This window comes from Rana temporaria, chromosome 2, assembly GCF_905171775.1.
Source record: "Rana temporaria chromosome 2, aRanTem1.1, whole genome shotgun sequence".
Classification (NCBI taxonomy): domain Eukaryota; kingdom Metazoa; phylum Chordata; class Amphibia; order Anura; family Ranidae; genus Rana; species Rana temporaria.
The window spans coordinates 350,016,323-350,042,130 of NC_053490.1; the positions used below are offsets into that span (position 1 = coordinate 350,016,323).

The following is a 25,808-nucleotide window of genomic DNA, read 5'->3' on the forward strand; positions in this document are numbered from 1 at the left end:
ATCCCCCACATCAGATGAAGAGTCAAGTTCAGAAGTGTTATATTCCTCAGCAGGCAAACAAACACTCTCTGCTACAGATACACTGACCTTGTCATGTCCATGCATAGGTAGGCCTCGACCACAGCCATGGGAGACCTTGACGGGGTCCATGTTTCCAGGGGTGAGCCAAGCGGGGACCACCGCCATGCATATGGTTTTGGTGGCAGCATCCACCTTTACAGCAGGCACATTTTCTTTATTCTCAGAGTCACTTACTTCGGGCGGCATAATAGGAGTAACAGCCGATGGCATGGTGATTGTGGAAGAGACAGTCACGACATCAGCTTCAGCCGCAGTAGTATTGGAAACAGGTGCGGGCCAGGGAACCTTTTCCTCTGCGGTCACTGTTCCAGCGACCCAATCCACCCGGTACTCAGTACTCAGGGAGATTCTGTTGGTTGCTCTACATGGAACAAATATTACCGGCACTTCTTGCACCGAGCAAAGGGTAAAGATCCGGACAGCAAGCTCCGCACATCAGGGACAAGACAGTCCAAGGGCCTCCACGCTACCGCTGGAAAACAGTACGAACCTCCCCTGCGTCCTCATTCGAATCCCAGTGTCGGTCAGGGGGAGTCCAGTGGCAGCAGGCATTGGATTGGTTCCCGCCCTAGACATCGGGGGTCTCAATCTCTCAAAACGGCGTCGGGGGCACAGACATGTTGCACGACTCTCTCTCGTGGGCTGGCAATCACTCTGTCCTTTAGCGCCAAACTCGCCCTACATCTCACGCAGGGGTGGGTAACTCCTCCCACTTTGAGTTCTTTTTCTTGCACTCCAACTACCTGACGTTAACTCTCTCCTCACCAGCACAGTCCAATACCACGACAATTCCTGGCTTTTAATGGCGGAATAAATTTTCCAACGTAGTTGTCCGAGGTAACAGCCTATGCCGGACGAGCCCCCACGTGTAGCACTACCCCCGAAGGAGCTGTTGGTTTGTTTTGGGTGGCATGTTACCTCGTGCCTCCTCCGCCGTCTAGGGGTGTATGGTGAAAGTAGAAGTAACGGAATGTCCACGACCGGTGTCTTTTTCTGTGCTCTTTATTACCCAGCTGGGTAAAAACAATAAACTTGTGGTGAAAGGTAGAGATTCAGTAGAAGGAGAAACAGCAGATTCAGGCGCAGCAATAGGGAAACAGTCCTGCTCCCACTTTGAACACTTCTTTTGCCACTCCAGCCTGAGTGGGTATAGTGTACCTGGACAGGCCTCTCTCACTGACCTGGCAGCCAAAGTAGCACTCAGAACTTAGGGAAAAGTCTCTGAGATGGTGGAGGTAATCCTCCTTGATAGATTTTTGCGCCTGGATCTCCTTCAGGTAGTTGCAGTTAGGTTACTGACTGATAGGTGGCCTACGTCCAGCCTCTCAGTTCCTAATTACCTTGATCCCCGGTGGATTGTGGAGACCCTATTGGATCGCCAGCCTTTCTTGGCTCTCCTCAGGTGGACTCCCCACAGAACAGCTTCCTCTCACTGGGAACACGCTTGGGATCTTCTCAGGATTGGGGACCCAGTCGATTACTGGGGCCCAGCCACAGCTTTAAATGTTCCGGACCAACGTGGTCCCGGAACCAGAACACCGCATGGCACGTGCACATAGATCTGTTTGCTTCTCGGAAGAACACTCAGGTGAAGCGTTTGTTCTTGCTAAACCAACAAGATCAGACTCTAGGGATAGACACACTCTAAAATCCTTGGAATTTCAAAACGTGCTATGCCTTCCCTCCGGTTCATCTGATTCCACGGGTGGTGAACAAATTCCTACAGAAGCAAACAAAACTCGTATTAATCGCACCATATTGGCCCAAGAGAGCCTAGTTCTCCCAGCTCCTCAGTCTCTCAGCAGAAGAGCCGTGGCCACTTCCTCACAGGGACGACCTGAAGTGTCAGGGATCCCTGACCGGCCTAAAACAAGAAAGTTTCAATTGGGCGGCCTGGTTACTGAGGAAGTCATCTTGAGATCAAAAAGACTCTTGGATAAAGTGGCGGCAACGCTTCTGAGCGCTAGGAAGCCAAACACCAGGGCCATCTACAGAAAGACCTGGAGGAAGTTTAACAGCTGGTGTGCTGAGAGTAACAGACAAAAGATGGATACACCGACCATTCTTGAGTTCCTACAGCAGGGTGCTGATAAAGGTCTAGCGCTCAGTACACTGAAGGTCCAGATAGCAGTGCTGTCAGTGTATCTGGAATGAACACTACAAGAGGACCCATTGGTTTCTCGCTTTTGAAGATCGTTTGCAAAATACAAACCACCCAAGACACAAAAATGTCCCACAAGGGATTTGTCGGGATTTTATCATCAAATATCCCTTTGAGCCGCTACAAGAGACATCTTTACGCCTGCTGACACTTATAACCATTTTTCCTCGTAGCCATCACAACAGAACGTAGTATAGAGGAAATCCAGGCTCTGCCAGAGAACCTTTTCTAAAAATTCATGACAATAGAATTGTCCTTCAAACAGATCCAGGATTTACTCCAAAAGTGACGTCAACTTTTCATAAATCCCAGGATATAGTTCTACCTTTTGTAATTCACCAAACAGCAAAGAGCAGGAACTAAGTCTTCTTGATGTTAGAAGGTGTCTCCTTCAGTATCTAGAAGTTACCAACGAGTTCAGATCATTAGACGCTCTTTTTGTCTTGTATGCGGGCCAAATGAAAGGTAAACAAGTGTCCAAGAAGACAATAGCCAGATTGACCATTGCCATAAATGCAGAGTGAACATTGCCATAAATGCAGAGTAATCATTGGCATAAATGTAGAGTGATATGCAGAGTGACCATTGCCATAAATGCAGGGTGACACGCAGAGTGACCATTGCCATAAATGCAGGGTGACCATTGCCATAAATGCAGTGTGACACGCAGAGTGACCATTGCCATAAATGCACAGTGACCATTGCCATAAATGCAGAGTGACCATTGCCATAAATGCAGGGTGACACGCAGAGTGACCATTGCCATAAATGCAGGGTGACCATTGCCATAAATGCAGTGTGACACGCAGAGTGACCATTGCCATAAATGCAGAGTGACCATTTCCATAAATGCAGAGTGACCATTGCCAAAAAATGCAGGGTGACACGCAGAGTGACCATTGCCATAAATGCAGAGTGACACGCAGAGTGACCATTGCCATAAATGCAGAGTGACATGCAGAGTGACCATTGCCATAAATGCAGAGTGACATGCAGAGTGACCATTGCCATAAATGCAGAGTGATCATTGCCATAAATGCAGTGCGACACGCAGAGTGACCATTGCCATAAATGCAGAGTGACCATTGCCATAAATTCAGAGTGACCATTGCCATAAATGCAGGGTGACACGCAGAGTGACCATTGCCATAAATGCAGGGTGACCAATGCCATAAATTCAGAGTGACCATTGCCATAAATGCAGGGTGACACGCAGAGTGACCATTGCCATAAATGCAGAGTGACCATTGCCATAAATGCAGAGTGACATGCAGAGTGACCATTGCCATAAATGCAGAGTGATCATTGCCATAAATGTAGAGTGACATGCAGAGTGACCATTGCCATAAATGCAGGGTGACACGCAGAGTGACCATTGCCATAAATGCAGGGTGACACGCAGAGTGACCATTGCCATAAATGCAGAGTGACCATTGCCATGAATGCAAAGTGACACGCAGAGTGACCGTTGCCATAAATGCAGAGTGACCATTGCCATAAATGCAGGGTGACACGTAGAGTGACCATTGCCATAAATGCAGGGTGACCATTGCCATAAATGCAGAGTGACACGCAGAGTGACCATTGCCATAAATGCAGATTGACCATTGCCATAAATGCAGAGTGACATGCAGAGTGACCATTGGCATAAATGCAGAGTGACCATTGCCATGAATGCAGAGTGACACGCTGAGTGACCATTGGCATAAATGCAGATTGACAATTGCCAAGAATGCAGAGTGACCATTGGCATAAATGCAGAGTGACCATTGCCAAGAATGCAGAGTGACCATTGGCATAAATGCAGAGTGACCATTGCCATAAATGCAGAGTGACCATTGCCATAAATGCAGGGTGACATGCAGAGTGACCATTGCCATAAATGCAGAGTGACCATTGCCATAAACGCAGAGTGACAGGCAAAGTGACCATTGCCATAAATGCAGAGTGACCATTGCCATAAATGCAGGGTGACACGTAGAGTGACTATTGCCATAAATGCAGGGTGACCATTGCCATAAATGCAGAGTGACAAGCAGTGACCATTGGCATAAATGCAGATTGACCATTGCCATAAATGCAGAGTGACATGCAGAGTGACCATTGCCATAAATGCAGTGTGACCATTGCCATAAATGCAGAGTGACCATTGCCATAAATGCAGGGTGACACGCAGAGTGACCATTGCCATAAATGCAGGGTGACACGTAGAGTGACCATTGCCATAAATGCAGAGTGACCATTGCCATAAATGCAGGGTGACATGCAGAGTGACCATTGCCATAAATGCAGGGTGACCATTGCCATAAATGCAGAGTGACACGCAGAGTGACCATTGCCATAAATGCAGAGTGACCATTGCCATAAATGCACAGTGACACACAGAGTGACCATTGCCATAAATGCAGAGTGACATGCAGAGTGACCATTGCCATAAATGCAGAGTGACTATTGCCATAAATGCAGCGTGGCCATTGACAAAAATGCAGGGTCACACGCAGAGTGACCATTGCCATAAATGCAGGGTGACACGCAGAGTGACCATTGCCATAAATGCAGAGTGACCATTGCCATAAATGCAAAGTGACAGGCAGAGTGACCATTGCCATAAATGCAGGCTGACCATTGCCATTAATGCCGAGTGACACGCAGAGTGACCATTGCCATAAATGCAGATTGACCATTTCCATAAATGCAGAATGACCATTGCCATAAATGCAGAGGGACCTCTGCCAAGAATGCAGTGTGACCATTGCCAAGAATGCAGAGTGACCATTGGCATAAATGCAGAGTGACCATTGCCATAAATGCAGGGTGACATGCAGAGTGACCATTGCCATAAATGCAGAGTGACCATTGCCATAAATGCGGAGTGACACGCAGAGTGACTATTGCCATAAATGCAGAGTGACCATTGCCATAAACGCAGGTTGACACGCAGAGTGACCATTGCCATAAATGCAGAGTGACACGCAGAGTGACCATTGCCATAAATGCAGAGTGACCATTGCCATAAATGCAGAGTGACCATTGCCATAAATGCAGAGTGACATGCAGAGTGACCATTGCCATAAATGCAGGGTGACACGCAGAGTGACCATTGCCATAAATGCAGGGTGACACGCAGAGTGACCATTGCCATAAATGCAGAGTGACCATTGCCATAAATGCAAAGTGACACGCAGAGTGACCATTGCCATAAATGCAGAGTGACCATTGCCATAAATGCAGGGTAACACGTAGAGTGATCTTTGCCATAAATGCAGGGTGACCATTGCCATTATTGCCGAGTGACACGCAGAGTGACCATTGCCATAAATGCAGATTGACCATTGCCATAAATGCAGAGTGACATGCAGAGTGACCATTTCCATAAATGCAGAGTGACCATTGGCATAAATGCAGAGTGACCATTGCCATGAATGCAGAGTGACACGCTGAGTGACCATTGGCATAAATGCAGATTGACAATTGCCATGAATGCAGAGTGACACGCTGAGTGACCATTGGCATAAATGCAGATTGACCATTGCCATAAATGCAGAGTGACATGCAGAGTGACCATTGCCATAAATGCAGTGTGACCATTGCCATAAATGCAGAGTGACCATTGCCATAAATGCAGGGTGACACGCAGAGTGACCATTGCCATAAATGCAGGGTGACACGTAGAGTGACCATTGCCATAAATGCAGAGTGACCATTGCCATAAATGCAGGGTGACATGCAGAGTGACCATTGCCATAAATGCAGGGTGACCATTGCCATAAATGCAGAGTGACACGCAGAGTGACCATTGCCATAAATGCAGAGTGACCATTGCCATAAATGCACAGTGACACACAGAGTGACCATTGCCATAAATGCAGAGTGACATGCAGAGTGACCATTGCCATAAATGCAGAGTGACTATTGCCATAAATGCAGCGTGGCCATTGACAAAAATGCAGGGTCACACGCAGAGTGACCATTGCCATAAATGCAGGGTGACACGCAGAGTGACCATTGCCATAAATGCAGAGTGACCATTGCCATAAATGCAAAGTGACAGGCAGAGTGACCATTGCCATAAATGCAGGCTGACCATTGCCATTAATGCCGAGTGACACGCAGAGTGACCATTGCCATAAATGCAGATTGACCATTTCCATAAATGCAGAATGACCATTGCCATAAATGCAGAGGGACCTCTGCCAAGAATGCAGGGTGACCATTGCCAAGAATGCAGAGTGACCATTGGCATAAATGCAGAGTGACCATTGCCATAAATGCAGGGTGACATGCAGAGTGACCATTGCCATAAATGCAGAGTGACCATTGCCATAAATGCGGAGTGACACGCAGAGTGACTATTGCCATAAATGCAGAGTGACCATTGCCATAAACGCAGGTTGACACGCAGAGTGACCATTGCCATAAATGCAGAGTGACACGCAGAGTGACCATTGCCATAAATGCAGAGTGACCATTGCCATAAATGCAGAGTGACCATTGCCATAAATGCAGAGTGACCATTGCCATAAATGCAGAGTGACCATTGCCATAAATGCAGGGTGACACGCAGAGTGACCATTGCCATAAATGCAGGGTGACACGCAGAGTGACCATTGCCATAAATGCAGAGTGACCATTGCCATAAATGCAAAGTGACACGCAGAGTGACCATTGCCATAAATGCAGAGTGACCATTGCCATAAATGCAGGGTAACACGTAGAGTGATCTTTGCCATAAATGCAGGGTGACCATTGCCATTATTGCCGAGTGACACGCAGAGTGACCATTGCCATAAATGCAGATTGACCATTTCCATAAATGCAGAATGACATGCAGAGTGACCATTGCCATAAATGCAGAGTGACCTCTGCCATAAATGCAGAGTGACAATTGCCAAGAATGCAGAGTGACCATTGGCATAAATGCAGAGTGACCATTGCCATAAATGCAGGGTGACATGCAGAGTGACCATTGCCATAAATTCAGAGTGACCATTGCCATAAACGCAGAGTGACAGGCAAAGTGACCATTGCCATAAATGCAGAGTAACCATTGCCATAAATGCAGGGTGACACGCAGAGTGACCATTGCCATAAATGCAGGGTAACACGTAGAGTGACCATTGCCATAAATGCAGGGTGACCATTGCCATAAATGCAGAGTGACAAACAGAGTGACCATTGCCATAAATGCAGATTGACCATTGCCCTAAATGCAGAGTGACACGCAGAGTGACCATTGCCATAAATGCAGAGTGACACGCAGAGTGACCATTGCCATAAATGCAGGGTGACACGCAGAGTGACCATTGCCATAAATGCAGTGTGACCATTGCCATAAATGCAGAGTGACCATTGCCATAAATGCAGGGTGACACGCAGAGTGACCATTGCCATAAATGCAGGGTGACACGTAGAGTGACCATTGCCATAAATGCAGAGTGACCATTGCCATAAATGCAGGGTGACATGCAGAGTGACCATTGCCATAAATGCAGGGTGACCATTGCCATAAATGCAGAGTGACACGCAGAGTGACCATTGCCATAAATGCAGAGTGACCATTGCCATAAATGCACAGTGACACACAGAGTGACCATTGCCATAAATGCAGCGTGGCCATTGCCATAAATGCACAGTGACACGCAGAGTGACCATTGCCATAAATGCAGGGTGACACGCAGAGTGACCATTGCCATAAATGCAGAGTGACCATTGCCATAAATGCAGAGTGACTATTGCCATAAATGCAGCGTGGCCATTGCCATAAATGCACAGTGACACGCAGAGTGACCATTGCCATAAATGCAGGGTGACACGCAGAGTGACCATTGCCATAAATGCACAGTGACCATTGCCATAAATGCAGAGTGACACGCAGAGGGACCATTGCCATAAATGCAGATTGACCATTGCCATGAATGCAGAGTGACCATTGCCATAAATGCAGGGTGACACGCAGAGTGACCATTGCCATAAACGCAGAGTGACACGCAAAGTGACCATTGCCATAAATGCAGAGTGACCATTGCCATAAATGCAGGGTGACATGCAGAGTGACCATTTCCATAAATGCAGGGTGACACGTAGAGTGACCATTGCCATAAATGCAGGGTGACCATTGCCATAAATGCAGAGTGACCATTGCCATAAATGCAGATTGACCATTGCCATAAATGCAGAGTGACCATTGCCATAAATGCAGAGTGACCATTGCCATAAATGCAGAGTGACCATTGCCATTAATGCATTGTGACACGCAGAGTGACCATTGCCATAAATGCAGGGTGACACGCAGAGTGACCATTGCCAAAAATGCAGAGTGACCATTGCCATGAATGCAGGGTGACATGCAGAGTGACCATTGCCATGAATGCAGGGTGACCATTGCCATAAATGCAGAGTAACACGCAGAGTGACCATTGCCATAAATGCAGTGACATGCAGAGTGACCATTGCCATAAATGCAGAGTGACCATTGCCATAAATGCAGAGTGACACGCAGATTGACCATTGCCAAAAATGCAGATTGACCATTGCCATGAATGCAGGGTGACCATTGGCATAAATGCAGAGTGACCATTTCCATAAATGCAGGGTGACACGCAGAGTGTCCATTGCCATAAATGCAGAGTGTCCATTGCCATAAATGCAGGGTGTCCATTGCCATAAATGCAGAGTGACCATTGCCATAAATGCAGGGTGACACGTAGAATGACCATTGCCATAAATGCAGGGTGACCATTCTTATAAATGCAGAGTGACATGCGGAGTGACACGCAGAATGACCATTGCCATAAATGCAGAGTGACCATTGCCATAAATGCAAAGTGACATGCAGAGTGACCATTGCCATAAATGCAGAGTGACCATTGCCATAAATGCAAAGTGACACGCAGAATGACCATTGCCATAAATGCAGAGTGACCATTGCCATAAATGCAAAGTGACATGCAGAGTGACCATTGCCATAAATGCAGAGTGACCATTGCCATAAATGAAGAGTGACACGCAGAGTGACCATTGCCATAAATGCAGATTGACCATTGCCATAAATGCAGAGTGACATGCAGAGTGGTCATTGCCATAAATGCAGAGTGACCATTGCCATAAATGCAGGGTGACACGCAGAGTGACAATTGCCATAAAATCAGGGTGACACGTAGAGTGACCATTGCCATAAATGCAGGGTGACCTTTGCCATAAATGCAGAGTGACACGCAGAGTGACCATTGCCATAAACGCAGAGTGACCATTGCCATAAATGCAGGGTGACATGTAGAGTGACCATTGCCATAAATGCAGGGTGACCATTCTTATAAATGCAGAGTGACCATTGCCATAAATGCAGAGTGACCATTGCTATAAATGAAGAGTGACACGCAGAGTGACCATTGCCATAAATGCAGAATGACCATTGCCATAAATGCAGAGTGACATGCAGAGTGACCATTGCCATAAATGCAGAGTGACTATTGCCATAAATGAAGAGTGACACGCAGAGTGACCATTTCCATAAATGCAGATTGACCATTGCCATAAATGCAGAGTGACAATTGCCATAAATGCAGAGTGACCATTGCCATAAATGCAGGGTGACACGCAGAGTGACCATTTCCATAAATGCAGAGTGACCATTGTCATAAATGCAGAGTGACATGCAGAGTGACTGTAACGGTCAGGGGTTAACACCGGTTACGATATTCCATTCCACCAACCCAAGACAGCTTATCCGACACTCCACAATCCAGCAGACACGATCCATATGGATTTTCCCAGAATAACGAGACACGAGCTCTGTTCTCTGGTTCCAAAATGAATGAATACTTTAATGGTAAACTCTCAGGTTTTTATACAGTTAGAAGCCAAATATTGACAATGACTCAACTCCACCCACAACATGACACAATGGGTGCTTCAATACACATTCCGTTAGATAATGACATTCAGATGAGCTAATTAGTAATCATTACCCAGACGGTCTGACTCTGCGATAAGTTATTCTCACCTGCTACATAAAACACATTCCTTTAGTAAACATAATTGACATGCTAATCCACTACACCTGAAAGGTCAGACATCTGACCTTTCAGACTGCCAACACATATCTATCATCAATAGGACTTTCACACAATACAGTGTCATTAGCATACACAATGAAAGGTTCTTGAGAGGCAGACTTAATTAGCACAATAGACAATAGAATGCAATCACAGCAAGCTTTTATCATTACAGCCAGGTAGACTTAATTAGCACCTCAACAGTCTATGTGTCCCCACATGAATGAATACTGTCCTATTGACCTGTTGGGGTCAGAATAAACCACTTGTAATATTTCAAGATATCCTGCAATACATGAATTATCATTATTGTCCCATCTCATGTAATTCATGATATCATTTCTCAGTCATCCTATGCCCCTATTAGACATAGGATGACCCTAGACCCAAGAGTCATTAGTGAAGCTGGCACAGGAGTACCCCGCATCCTTCAAAAGTCTCTGTGTATAACGGGCCATTCCGTTACAGTGACCATTGGCATAAATGCAGAGTGACCATTGCCATAAATGCAGGGTGACACGCAGAGTGACCATTGCCATAAATGCAGGGTGACCATTGCCATGAATGCAGAGTGACACGCAGAGTGACCATTGCCATGAATGCAGACTGACCTTTTGTTATCTCATCTGCCTGACAGAAGACAGAGTAGCCCGAGCGGCCAAATGCTCTATGTCAGGCACAGTGTCATGCCCAGTCAGGAGATCGCATGGCGCCCACGGGGGGTAGGCGTGTCTGTCCCCGCGCTCTCCTGCTTCTCTTCCAGCGATAATGGCGGTGAACATTGCCGCGGGGGCGGAGCCGCTGACGATGGGAGTGGAGCCAGCAGCGGGGGGTGGAGCCTGTCTTATATTCGCACCATAAGATGCAGAGACATTTGCCTCTATATTTCTGGGGGGGAAAAGTGCGTCTTATGGTGTGGAAAATATAGTAGTTAAAAACACTGGAAGCCGACAGGAGGGGAGAGGAAGAGAGGAGGACTGAAACCTGGGCACGTGATTCAAAACCCGGACAGACAGGTGGCAACCCTGCCCACGGCTACTGAGATAAATGAGGATTTGTTTTACAGTGCTTTATTTGCTTGTTCAGAATATGTTGATGCATTAGTTTGCACAGTATAGTCTGGGTACAGGTTCACTTGGAATGGAAGTCATGAATAAGAAGGGTGGTGGGTGTGATGTAGCTGGTACATGACAGTGGCAATACTTGACTTGGCCTACAACATTTTTGCTGTCTGTCTCATCTGCTAATAATGTGTGTGGGCTAAGTTCATGACAGTAGTCTGTCTGAAAGATATAGAAGGAAGCACATGCACACTGAGTTCACAAGAGTGAGCTCTAGGGTAAACAAACATTTATCTAAGAACTATCACAAGTTGGAAATCTACTACCAGCAGCCTCTTCTGTATACAGACATAGGTTGTCTTCAGAATATGCACATGCTTGCATGTGCAGAAGATGGTGGGTGAGCAATATTAGGAATTTGGGGCAGATAAGAAAACTGTGAGCGTTTGCCTATCATGTTTATACTTCTAGTACCTTTGCTTGCTCTTAGGTAATTTTACCATATGGTTTAAATGCTCTTAATATGTGGGAAGGAATTCAGATTATTTTAAAGTGTAACTATGATATACCGTAATATGTACAATTGCTACAAATGCCTTTAAGTGTTAGGTTAAAAAAAAATCTTGTTTCATCTGCAGCCAGATCTGAAAATTAAAAAAAATGCAAACATGGCTTGGCTGAATAGAAAATGTTATGTACATGACTGGTGTAAAAACTCCCCCAGAAAAAGATATTCCCTGGTCATGTGATTAGTTCATTCCTTTTCCCATTCTTTTTTTTTACAAAACTGAGACTGATAATGTGTCTGTATCAGAAAAACCCACTGGATCATAAGTGACTGAAATCCATGTGTTTCATTACAAATGGCAGAAGGTAGCACTATTCATTAAAGGAGCAGTAAAGCAAAACAATTTTTTGCTGAAATTACTGTTTACATGGTATAGAGACATAATAGTTAACTGATTCCTTTTAAAAATGATTAAAAATAGGTAAAAATCAATCATATAATGTGCCTGCAGTTTTGTTTCGTTTTTAAACTAGTTTCATGTTTCTGTGAAGTACAGAGACACACAGAACAAAAACAAACAAACACAGGGCAGTGTATGTTTTTAAAATGAATCTGATTGGTTCTGAGGAGTTTTAGAGACAGTAATCACACCTTCTTGATCATGGACCACAGTGAGAAGCTCGCATGAGTTTTTTCATAAGGAGCCAGACAAGCAGGAAGTGTGGAGATCAGAGAAGGATAACAGCTACTTGAAAGCAAAAACGAACAATGAGGACATAAAACCAGGACTGCAGTAAGGTAAAGGAAGCGATTTAGCTAAAAAAAAAATTCCTTTAGTGACCCTTTAAGTCAGGGATGTGCAATTAACGGACCTCCAGATGTTGCAAAACTACAAATCCCATCATGCCTCTGCCTCTGGGTGTCATGCGTGTGGCTGTCAGAGTCTTGCTATGCCTCATGGGACTTGTAGTTCTGCAACAGCTGGAGGTCCGCTAATTGCATATCCCTGCTTTAAGTGTTCAGGTCATAACTGACCAAGGCAGTTTTTTTTTTTATCAAAAGTCATTTTAAACTTTAAACCATGTAATGTTTTATATTTTAGAGACAAAAAAGGTCATAAATATCCTGTGTTATTTACAGGAACGTCCAAAAAGTGCCATGTTCCCTGCCGAAGTCAAGTCCAAAATGAGCGTAGAAGAGCAAATAGAACGCATTAAACGGCATCACAGTGGGTCTATGAAAGAAAAGAGGCGGAGCCTTCAAATCTCTCCCAGTCAGCAAACAGATCCCAGCACTACAAAACCAGCAGGCACATACAGAGTGGTGAGCTAGGCCAAATGTTATAGCAACAGTAGATGGAATAAATGAGTGCAAGGTCTAAATGAATTTGATACATCAGTAATTGGTTACAGGTAAGAAGGCATCGGAGCATCCATGAGGTAGACATCTCAGACCTTGAAGCAGCTATACGCCAACAAGAGCCTCAGAAGATGTATGAGTCTCCACGAGAGGAGATTGCACGCCTGCGCAAGATGGAATTGGAGCCTCAGGCATTTAGTATAGACATCAACAGAGAGGTTGGTACCTAAAGCATAACAATACATCATAGGAGAAACAGGAGCTTGCAAACATTAATTTATGTGCGATTAAAAAAAAAATATTTCAAAACTGTTGAGCATTAGATTCTACTTTCACATAAAGGATCATTTTTAACCACTTTAAAACTGGGCTAATTCTGACATTTCACTCATACACGTAAAAAACGGAAAATTGTATACTCACCTTTCTGTAATTTTCCTTTCCTGTCACATCTTCATGCAATCATACACCTTTGGGTTTTGGCTCCGCCCCACAACCTGATAGGACTGTTTAACTATTAAGCCCAGAGAGGGACCTCAGATGGGTGGGAATCTGTATGCTGCCATGAAGATGCGACAGGAAAGGAAAATTACGGAAAGGTGAGTATACAATTTTCCTGTCGCATCATGGCAGCATACACCTTTGGGTGAATAACTCGCAAACTGAGTGGGTCTGAGCATAAAGATAATGTTTTATTTACAAGGGATAGGAGGTGTTGGACTGAATAACTGTTCGTCCAAACTGCCATAGACAATCTGGCAGAGTCCACCTTATAATGAGAAATAAAGGTGTTTCTGGATGACGAGGACACTCCCAGTAGGTCGTTATTGCCCTTGTGGAATGTGCCTTCAAGCCCTCAGGTGTTTGTGCTTGGCTCAGCGAGTAGGCCTTTTTGATGGTTTTTACCAGCCAAGCCGCGATGATGCGAGAGGTTGCTGTTTGCCCTCTTCTAAATCCATGTGGGATGACCAGGAGGTTTTCTGATTTCCTAAGATCATTGGTTGCCTAGAGGTAGGCTAGAATGTTGGTTCTTACAACCAATTGATGTGGATCCCCTTGATCGGTGGAGAGAGCAGGAAGGTTGATCTCCTGGTTAAAGTGGAAGGGGGATGATACCTTCGGGATGAACCGATCGGATGGTCTTAAGACTACTTTGTCTGGATAGACGATCAAATATAGTTATTTTGCCAGTAAGGCTTGCATCTCTGAGACTCTCTTTGCAGATGTTATTGCAATCAAGAAGGTGATCTTGAGCGTTAGGTCCCACATGGAGATGTTGTCCAATGGAGAGAATGGTTCATGCGCTAGAGCTTCCAGTATGACCGAAAGATCCCAGGTCGGGAAGGAAGGTTTTCTGGGAGGCCTTATCTTTAGGCAGGCCCTCTGGAATTGGATGACAAAAGGTTCTTGTGCCCATTTGACTCCTGTCATGGCCGATAAAGCTGTGAGTGCTTGACCCAAGGCCTTTATCTAGGCCTAACTGGAGAAACTCAAGGATTTGAGCAGCTGTTGGAGATGACGGGTTCCAGTCTTGTTGTGCGACTAAGAGAAACTTCTCCCAGATCTTCTTGTAGGTATTGTTGGTGGTGCATTTTCTGGCTTGAAGAAGCGTCTCTACCACTTTCTGGGAGCAACCTAGTCCTTTCAATTTCCAGGCTGTCAGATGCATCCTTTCTGGGGATGGATGAAGAAGTTGCCCCTTTGGATAGTAGATACAGAGCCATACAGGGGGACAGAGATTTGCCAGAGTGCAGCACAGGGCATACACTGTGGATGCTTGCTACCCCAGGAGGGGGTCTTGATCTGGTGAGTGCGGGCTACATCAGAGCATGGAGGAAGGGAGCACAGAGTGGATCACATTAATAATATCATTAAGAGTGGCACGCAGCACTGTGCATGGAACATACAGCACTTTTTTGGATTGCAGCATGAAGCATTCAAATCAATAATCCAGCACTTTTATGGACTAATTATTCATATTTTCATTGTTTTATATTTTTCATTTTTTTGCATTATATTTACCTATGCACTTGTGAACTTTATATATACACCTGCAAGCACTACATGTGCACTTATATAAGGGAGGGAAAATCACTTATTACCATATAAAAAAAATTCAAGGCATCTATTCCAACATTCATGTCATAATATTGCACATTTATATTTTATATATTTTTTATTCCCATATATATATTTTTTATTTTTTTATCTTTGATTGCATACAGATAGGTGCCAACACCTACTAATTTATTTCTTTCATTTCATATTACACTCCGGTGGAATACACATGTAGGGGCAGCCACTTCAGTTATTCTTCCTCTCTGTACACTATTGTACTAGAGGTCATTCCTGCAGCATACACATCTTTTTATCCTTTCTTGCAGCATATATTTTTTAATTATTTTCCGTAGCGCGGGTTCATTTTTCTCTTCAATTTCCCTGGGAGAGTAGGTCTGCTGCTGGTGGAAGTGGTAACGGCCTCGCTGTGTTGAGCTGAAGGAGAGTGTTGAACCATGACCGTCTCGGCCAAAAGGGAAGGACTGCTATTATCGTGGATGATGACCTCTTGAGTCTGAGAAGAAATCTTGGTATGAGAGGTGTCGGGGGAAAGATGTACCCCAGACGGAAGTTCCACTTGTGCTGCAGGCAATCCGTTCCCTCCGCTAAACGGGCAGGGGAATCTCGTCAGGTACCTCCGGCACTTCGCATTGTCTAGGAGTTGCTGCCAGGTCTACATCCGGCATGCCCCAAGTTTTTGTTATGAGGGAGAAAGCTTGGTAACTCAGAGCTCACTCGTTGTGGGAAACGAGGCTCCTGCTTAGCTGATTAGGGGGTCCCCCGGTACATACATCGCTCTTAGCCCTGACAGATTCGCTTGCTCCCATTCGAGAACTGGGCGAACTTCCTGCATCATGGAAAGACTTCTGGTGCCACCCTGTTGTCCATCTTCAGCAGGGCTTCTTTCCCTTTCAGGAGAGGTCTGAATGCCAAGAGTGTTTGGAACGCTGCTTTCATTTCTAGGACGTTCGATACTATGTCCAGTGTCTCGAAAGACCAACAGCCTTGGACTGCATGTTGCTGGTAGTCTGCTCCCCAGCCCTCCTTGCTGGCGTCCGAAGTGATCACCTCCTGAGTGGGGGGGGGGGGGTGACTATACGTTTGTACCTCTTTAGGTTGTTCAACTGGGTCCACCACCATAGAGACTGTTTGACCTCCTTTCGGATAATGATTCGTTGAGACATCGATACGCCGTTCCATTGTTTCAAGATTGATGTCTGGAGAGGTCTTGTGGTCCACTGGGCCCATTGAACCATAGGGATGGTTGCTGATAGCGACACCAGAATGCTGAGACATTCTCTGGCTGGAAGTGTGGTGGATAAGAGTAACCTTTTTGCCTTTTGGACTATGACGGGAATCTTCTCTTGAGGAAGCTCTATTGTATTGAGCCGGGTATCTAGTTCTGCTCCCAGGAAAACCATTCTTTAGGTAGGTTGGAGATTGCTTTTTTTCCAGTTTATCAGCAACCCAAATTTTTGAAGGGTGGATGTTAGGGTATCTCGATGGAGTAGAAGAGACTCTTGGTTGTCTGCGAGGAGTAGAATGTCATCCAGATAATGGTGGACTCTCAACCCTTGCTCCCTTAGTAAAGATATTACTGGTAGCAGGACCTTGGTGAAGGTTCTGGGAGCGGTGGAAATCCCGAACGGAAGGCTTTGAAATTAAAAGTGTTGATGATTCACAGAGAAGCAGAGAAACTTCTTGAATGCGGTATGAATAGGAACGTGCAGGTAAGCGTCCTTCAAATCCACGGAGAACATCCAGTCACCAATGTTTATGGCATTGAGGATTGATTGTAGGCTTTCCATCTTGAATGTCTCCACTATGATTGAACGATTGAGATTTTTCAGATCTAGGACGGGGCGCAAATTCACGGTCTTTTTCTTTACCAGGAACAGAGGCGAGTAGAAGCCTTTTTCCCCTTTGTGGAGGTGGTACTTCCACTATGGCCTGTTTTTGGGTTAAAGTGGAGGTTCACCCTCAAAAAAATGTCTGACATCACACAGAGTCGAGCCATCCTACCGACAGAATGCCAGTGTTTTTTTTTTTCCTCAGCACATACCTCGTTATCAGGATTTTCACCTCACGGCAATCCCGCGGGAGTGGGCGTTCCCAAGCACTGCCTGTGATTGACAGGCTTCCGAACGGCGCATACTGCACGTCACAGGTTGCCAAAAAAAAACGAACGTCGGTGCGGCTCACTCCACTCCCGCGGGATTGCCGTGAGGTGAAAATCCTGATAACTAGGTATGTGCTGAGGAAAAAAAAAAACACCGGCATTCTGTCGGTAGGATGGCTCGACTCCGTGTGATGTCAGAATTTTTTTTAAAGGGTGAACCTCCACTTTAAGTCTTGAACATATTTTGTGTCAGCACCAGTTTCTTTTCCCGAGAAGTTGGGATTCTGGTTGAGACAAACTGGTCTCTGGGAGGATGATTCTTGAACCTCCATTTGTATCCTTCTTTGACGGTAGCTACTGTCCATAGATCTTTTATTAGCTCCGCCCAAACCTGCCTGAAGTCCTTCAGTCTGGCTCCTACTATGGCTGGTTGGGCGGGCGTACCTTCAAAAGGACTTCTGGTCCCCCGTGGCAGGGGTCTTATATTTTTGGAGTTTTAGGAAGGATGATTGTGGATTCTTCCAATTCTTCCTGTACTCTCTGCCGGGCCTGTATGACTTAGCCTCCCTATACCTGTCTGGGAGGTTTCGTCTGGTGGTAGGCAGTCTTTGTTGCTTCGGCCTTCTGTCTGAAGGGATAAGACATGACTTCCCGCCGGTGACCTTTGAAATGTCCGAGTCCAACTTCTCTCTGAAGAGGTTTATGCCGTCAAATGGGATTTTGCACCAGTTAGACTTCGAGGAAGGGCTTAGCTGACCAGGGTTTTAGCCAAAGTGCCCTCCTTGCCATGACTGAGCTTAACATTGCTCTTGATGTTGATTTTATCATGTCTACAGAGGATTCTGCAAGGCTAAGCTCCTGGAGAACTGCGATTACTCTCTCTTGATCCGTTCCCTCGGATACCAATTTTTCGGCATTGGAGGACCAGCTTGAAATGACTCTTCCCACTGCTGCTAGAGTTATTGCTGGTCTGCAGATTTTTGCTATTGCTGGCACCGCCTGCAGATAGGTAGGTTCTTTTAAGATCTAGATCGATCTTTCTGTCCAGCACGTCTTTAAATGTAACCGCATCTTCTATTGGAAGTGTTACATGCCTGGCGAGGCGCATCAGGGAAGAATCTACCACTGGCGGTGTTACTAGTGGGTTGACACTAGATTCCTTCAGCGGATACAGTTTGGCAAGCCTATTGCTGAGACTGGTCTTTTTCTCAGGTTTCTGACATTCATCCTTGATTAGGTCTTCCAGTTCATCGATAAATGAGAAGGTCTCTGGCTCTCTTTTCAGATCCGGAAAATATTTTCTCGCTTTTTGCAGAGTTTCTTTTTCCTCTTCCCAATCGATGGCTTCCTTCACTGATTTAATGACGTGTTCTATTAGTGCAAAGTCAAATCCAGTGGAGACCTCTAATTCCTCATTGTCATTGTGACTTTTTTGATGTGGAAGGAGTCGCAGGTGAAGTGCCTTGTGCGGACCTGTTTGTTTCAGACTCTGCGATTTGCAGGGATGTGTCTCTGGCCGGATCTCTGTACGGCTCTCTTTCTCTGGTCGCTTTGTCTAGGCACGTGCGACAAGCCAGCTTGTCTGAAAGTGCTATGGCACTGCAGACCCAGCATGAATTCCCTGATGGGCGGATATGCTGAGAGAGAAGAGATCGTCTGCGTGAAGGAGACCTCCTATGATAGGAGTGTCTGTGCCTTGAATAGGATTTTGAGCGGCTCCTCCTGCGACTTGAGCGACTTCTCCTGCTGCGTGAGTGACTTCTGCCGTGGTCCGAGTGGCTTTGCCAGTGGTTTGAGCGGCTTCTTCTACATGGCTCTTTTCGTCTTGACGATCTGGCCGACCTGATAGGGCTGTCCAATTTAGACAGCATTAGTGACAGGCTCTCTTTTTCGATCTTCACTACTTACCAATCTTCCCCCCACTTACCTATTATGCTAGTGATGGTCTACCGGGGCAGCGACCTCCATGAGGAGTAATAGGTTTTCCCCCTACAGAGACAGTAGGAAGTGAGCATGTAAGCAGCAGTAAGGTGGTATCAGAAATGAAGAGAAAACCCCAGGGGCTTACCTGAAGGAGGAACAGCAGTGCAAACTATCCCACTGAAAAACGCTGGCAGGAACAGTGTTTTTTGCAGAGAAAAGACTGGGATTTTTAAATTTGGCGCTCTGTGATGACGACACATGCTCAGTAGTGCTGTGAGCAGACGGGCGCCATCTTGGAAGCTGGAATCCCCATAGAAGTCAGCATTGTAAGCCTGTATGGGATGTTTTCAGCCTGTCTGCACATGCATGAAAGTCACTGGACGCTCAGCGTCATGCCTGGAGCCTGCCGAGAAACTACAGGGTGCAGAAAGCCAGTTTTTTGTGAAAAGGGTTCTTTTATACTGGAAAGCTGGAGGCCGCTGTAGAGATCTATTTAAGGTTTGTGAGGAACTGGCACACATGTCTGGAGACCAGATCGCTGGAGGACTACAAGGCTCAGTAAGTGTTATTTGAAAGAGATGCTCAGAAGAGCTGGAGGTCGCTGCAGTATAAACCTATTTAAGGTTTGTGTAAGGCTGTTATCTTCTCAGGTGAGGGAAAAAAAGGAGAATACCTGGGCGGGGGCCCTCGCTGGGTTTAATAGTTAAACGGTCCTATCAGGTCGTGGGTGGCGGAGCCACAACCCAAAGGTGTATGCTGCCATGATGCGACAGGAAAGCTGCATATATTTGCTACAAAATTTACTGAGAACCCACAAATGTTATATATATTTTTTAAACAGAGGACCAAGAGAATAAAATGGTGGGTATTGCAGTGAGTGGGATGTCATATGATATTTGTGCAGTGGTTTTTCAATCACAAATTTTTGGGAAAAAATATACTTTAATGCATTTTAGTGAACACAAACACAATAGGGCTGATTTACTATGCTCTGTGCGCTGCGCTGGTTCATGCCTTAATTAGTGCGCCGGGTGAAGCCTTAATTAGGCGCATGAACCAGCGTAGCAGCCGGCGCATTGCAAGTAATATGTAAAGCCGCGCCGAACTCCCTATAGAAGTCTATGGGAGAAATCAAAAGTGTTCATTTTAAAGGATAATATGCAAGTTTTGTCCTAAAAAGTGTTTGGGGACCTCAGTCCTGCCCCAGGGGACATGTATCAATGCTTTTTTTATTTTTTAAAACGGCAGTTTTTTCGGGAGCAGTGAAATTAATAATGCTTAAAGTGAAACAGTAAAAGTGAAATATTCCTTTAAATTTCGTACCTAGGGGGGTGTAAAGTCAGCATGTGAAATAGCGCATTTTTCCCGCACTTAGAACTGTCCCTGCACAAAATGACATTCTGAAGGAAAAAAAGTCATTTAAAATTCACACACGGCAATAATGAATTGTCGGCTCTGACAATTCAGAGAGGATTCATTCATAAAACAAAAACAAAAAATGTGTAGGGGTTCCCCCAAATTAAATTACCATGCCCTTCAAGTCTGGAATGGATATTAAGGGGAACCCCGCCGTAAAAAAAAAAAGACGTGCGGTTCCCCACAAATATCCATACCAGGCCCTTCAGGTCTGGTGTGGATTTTAAGGGGAACTCCACCCCAAATTTAAAAAAATGGCGTGGAGTCCCCCTAAAAATCCACACATGGGGACAAGGGCCTCATCCCCACAACCCTTGCCCGGTGGTTGTGGGGGTCTGCGGGCGGGGGGCTTATCAGAATCTGGAAGACCCCTTTAACAAAGGGGACCCCCAGATCCTGGCCCCCCTATGTGAAATGGTAATGGGGTACACTGTACCTCTACCATTTTACCCCCAAAAAAATTCAAAAGTGTTAAAAATGACAGTAGTCGGTTTTTGACAAATCTTTTATTCTCTTCTCTCCGCGTTTTTTCTTCTTCTTTCATTCGGGTTTCTTCCTCTGCTTCTTTCTTGGGTCTTCTCGTCCACATCTTGCCTGACGTCTTCTTCTATCTTCTTCTCCTTCCGTCGGCCTTCTCGTCCCGCATCTTGCCCAGTGTCTTCTCCTATCTACTTCTTCTCCGTCCGTCAGCCTTCTCGTCCACCTCTTTTTCTTCCCCGGAAGCAGCGCTTGAAATTGAATTAGCCGCCGTGTTCCGCTCCTGGGACCCGCCCCCCTCTGACGCCACAAGTAAACTCATTTGAAAGTCATGTGCGTCAGAGGGGGGCGGGGTCACAGAGCATCACACGGCGGGGGAATTCAATTTCAAGCGCGCCGTCCGGAGAAGAAGAAGCCGCCGCACTATGCGGATGAGCTTCCAATTGAAGTTCCCCCCGTGTGACGCTCATGTGACCCCGCCCCCCTCTGACGCACATATACCACACGCGGACTTTCATATGAGTTTACCTGTGGCGTCAGAGGGGGGCGGAACACGGCGGGGTCTTCAATTTCAAGCGCAGCGCCCAGAAGATCAAGAAGATGCGGGACGAGAAGGCCGACGGACGGAGAAGAAGATAGAAGAAGACGTCGGGCAAGATGTGGACGAGAAGACCCAAGAAAGAAGCAGAGGAAGAAACCCGAATGAAAGAAGAAGAAAAACCGCGGAAAGAAGATTTTATTAAAAGATTTGTCAAAAACCGGCTACTGTAATTTTTCACACTTTTGTCACTTTTTTAGGTGAAATGGTAGAGGTACAGTGTACCCCATTACCATTTCACACATGGGGGGGGGCCGGGATCTGGGGGTCCCCTTTGTTAAAGGTGTCTTCCAGATTCTGATAAGCCCCCCACCGGGCAAGGGTTGTGGGGATGAGGGCACTTGTCCCCATCAACATGGGGACATCCTCCCCATGTTGAGGGCATGTGGCCTGGTGCGGTTCAGGAGAGGGGGGGGGCCGCACTCTGTCCCCCCCTCTTTTCTGCGGCCGGCCAGGTTAACGTGCTCGGATAAGGGTCTGGTGTGGATTTTTAGGGGGACCCCACGCCATTTTTTTTAATTTGGGGTGGAGTTCCCCTTAAAATCCACACCAGACCTGAAGGGCCTGGTATGGATATTTGGGGGGACCCCACGTAATTTTTTTTGTTTTTACGGCGGGGTTCCCCTTAATATTCATTCCAGACCTGAAGGGCCTGGTAATTTAATTTGGGGGGACCCCCATACATTTTTTTTATTTTTAATGAGCAATGACTGTATTCTTTATAGCCATGAGTACTTTAAAATTACTTTATTTTTCACTTCAGAAATGACATCTTGTACAGGGACAGTTCTAAGCACGGGAAACATGCACTTCACAGGCATGTTATACCCCCCTCCCCCCCTGTATGAAATTTAAAGGAATATTTAACTTTTATTATTTCACTTTAACCACTTCCATACCGCGCCTATTCTGGCACTTCTCTCCTCCATGTAAAAATTATATTTATTTCCTGGGAAATTACTCAGGACCCCCAAACATTATATATATATATTTTTTTAACAGACACCCTAGGGAATAAAGTGGCGGTAATTTTTTATTTGATTTCCAACTGTATTTGCGCAATAATTTTTCTAACGCCTTTTTTTTGGGCCCAAAAAAAAAAAACGGTTCATGAATTTAAAAATAACAAAACAGTAAAGTTAGCCCAATTTTTAGGAATAATGTGAAAGATGATGTTACACCGAGTAAATAGATACCTAACTTGTCACGCTTTAATATTGCACACACTCATGGAATGGCGCCAAACTTCGGGACTTAAAAATATCCATAGGCGATGCTTGATCTTTTTTTACAGGTTACCAGTTCAGAGTTACAGAGGAGGTGTAGGGCAAGAATTATTGCTCTCGCTCTAACGCACGTGTCAATACCTCACGTGTGGTTTGAATGGTGTTTACATATGTGGGCGGGACTTACAAGCATGTTTGCTTCTGAGTGCGAGCTACTAGGGACAGGGGCGTTTTTTTTACCTAATATTTTTCTTTTTGCACTTTTTTGTCCCTTTTTTTTATTTTGGATCACTTTTAGTCCTATTACAAGGAATGTAAACATCCCTTGTAATAGGACTAGTGTGTGACAGGTCCTCTTTATGGAGAGAGGCAGGGTCAATAAGGCTGGAAAGCATGGTATTGGCAAAAAAAAAGGATCTCATGCTTTCAGCTGCAATCATGTTCGTTCAGCACAGTGGTGTAGTGTATAGCACTTTGACCTAGCAGCAAAAGGGTTGCTGGTTCGAATCCCGCCCGTGACACCATCTGCCTGGAGTTTGCTCATCCTGTGCCTGCGTGGGTTTCCTCCCACACTATAAAAACATGCTGCAAATCGGATCCGGTCTAAATAAGCCCTAATATGCAGTAGTATATTTAGGTTTTGTGCTGCCCTAGGCCTGACTACATTTCTGCACCTCCTAATAGAAAAATTACCCACCCTTCCTGTCAAGGCCACACCCTGTTTTTGTATGACCCGCCCAGGAATTTTCAGGGGACCCACACACTAGTTCTGGGGGGGGAGGGGGGCACTGGATTCCCTTAATTTGCATAGTTTTTCTCTCACTTCCTGTTTGGCTATGGGGCAGGAAGTGAAGGCAAATCTCCCCAATTGGACACAGATAATACAAAATAAACTGACAGGGCCTATAACCCTCCCTCACTTTATCCAAAATTAAAGAAAATAAAAAGTGTTGATTATAGTTCTAGTTTAAGCACAAATTTCAGAGAGTTTTATTGAGAGGCCTAAGAAAATATAACCATGCCAATAGGCCAGGATACAGCGTTGCTAATATGTATGAATGTGTGTGTTAGGGCCCCCCACAAACACCACCCAATGTTAAATAAAAAATTATTAATTTGCAAATAAGTATTATCTGCTAATTTTTTGGGGGATGTCTGCACCCCTGATAGTGACAACATTTGTGAGGTGTCTTCACCCTTTCTAATTCAAATTCATTCACTTCCTGTCACATAGCCAAAACAGGAAGTGAGGCTAAATCCTTACTAATATATAATAGATCAATCTAAATAGTTTCCCATTATGTAAATTGCACTCTAGCATTTTGCTGTGTACACCCCAAATTATTAGGGATCTTGGACTTTGGGGTCCATTTACTAAAGGCAAATCCACATTGCACTACAAGTGGACAAGCAAGGAAGAAAACAAAACAACTTTGCTTCTACAGGATTGGATGTTAAAACCATCAGTGCTTCCTTTCTGATTTTCAGCGACTATGCTTGTTCTGCAGAGTGGCTTTGCCTTTACTAAACCCCAAACAAAATAATCATTTGGGGCAGGGATCCTCAAACTACGGCCCTCCAGCTGTTGTAGAACTACACATCCCATGAGGCCTTGTAATGCACTGACATTCACAGACATGACTAGGCATGATGGGAATTGTGGTTCCTGAACAACTGGAGGGCCGTAGTTTGAAGACCCATGATTTGGGGTGTACACAGCAGTGCTGGAGTGCAATTTGCTTAATGGGGACACTAGTTAGATTGACCTGTGTCCCCAAGAAAAGACACTGGTAGGGTTTTAACCTCACTTCCTGTTCAGCTGTGTGACAGGAAGTGAAGTCAATTTTAAGAAAAGGCACACAGCTCAACCCAAAAAAAACACAAGCAGGGGTTCTAACACTCACTTGGCTTCCCTCAAACACCCACAATTAGAATAGGATTGCCTTGCGCTAGATTTAAGCACAGTGCTGTAACTCAGCACTTCAAGCCTGTCCACCAATAGCCCCCCCCCCCCAATAGGCCATGTTTGCAGGTTTTCCTTCATCTTGCACATGTGCTTTAAAAGACAGTCTGGACAGCAATTCTTGATAAGAGAAATCCACAAAACATGTTCTGTCGGGGGTACTTGAGGGCTGAGGACCACTGCAATAAAAAGAAAATACTTACCACTTTGTCTTTAAATTCATGGACATTAAACATGGCAAACATTTCATGATTACACACCAGGAAAGAAGCTTAGACAAAAATCACACCTAATTTGTTAGGCTAAACCTATTTCAGCTGCAGCTGACTGTAGCATGAAAAAGTAACAAAAAACAAACTTCAAAATTTTAAAGTAATTTTTATTGGTCAACAAAACAAGGAAAGCAAAAAAGACAAACAAACACACACACACACAAACAAAAATACATTTCAAAAATGAAAATAAACATAGGTTCCAACATCTTCAGAATTTTTTTTCAAAATAAGGCAGCAGAGACAAATGCATCAAAGTGAACATCATTTAAAAATAAACAAAAAACATTGGCAAAATAAACATGCTCCAAACCACATTTCTGTTTAGCAACAACATTCCTGCCAGCCTGCCCCTCTGAGGGTAGCTGAGGACTGCTCGATCCACACTTTTTATAATGTGTGCTAATTAAGCAATTGAAATCACATGAACAAATTTCAGTCTCTAGTTTGGGTGAGCTTGTAAGTGCTTACACCTGGTAAGTATGTCCTTAAATTACTAACCCACCCACGCTCTATGAGCATCCAAGTGATT

The 25,808-nt window shown here is 45.1% G+C and overlaps 1 protein-coding gene across 5 annotated transcripts in view; it reads left to right on the forward strand.

Moving 5' to 3' along the window:
- Positions 1-25,808, forward strand: part of PLEKHA6 (pleckstrin homology domain containing A6) — a 1,721,986-nt gene that overhangs the window by 1,368,587 nt on the left and 327,591 nt on the right. For all 5 annotated transcript variants that reach the window (XM_040339539.1, XM_040339538.1, XM_040339541.1 and 2 more), the window contains 2 exons: positions 13,006-13,188; positions 13,278-13,442. In XM_040339539.1, coding sequence (XP_040195473.1) covers positions 13,006-13,188; positions 13,278-13,442 — 348 coding nt within the window. The remainder of the gene's footprint in view (positions 1-13,005; positions 13,189-13,277; positions 13,443-25,808) is intronic.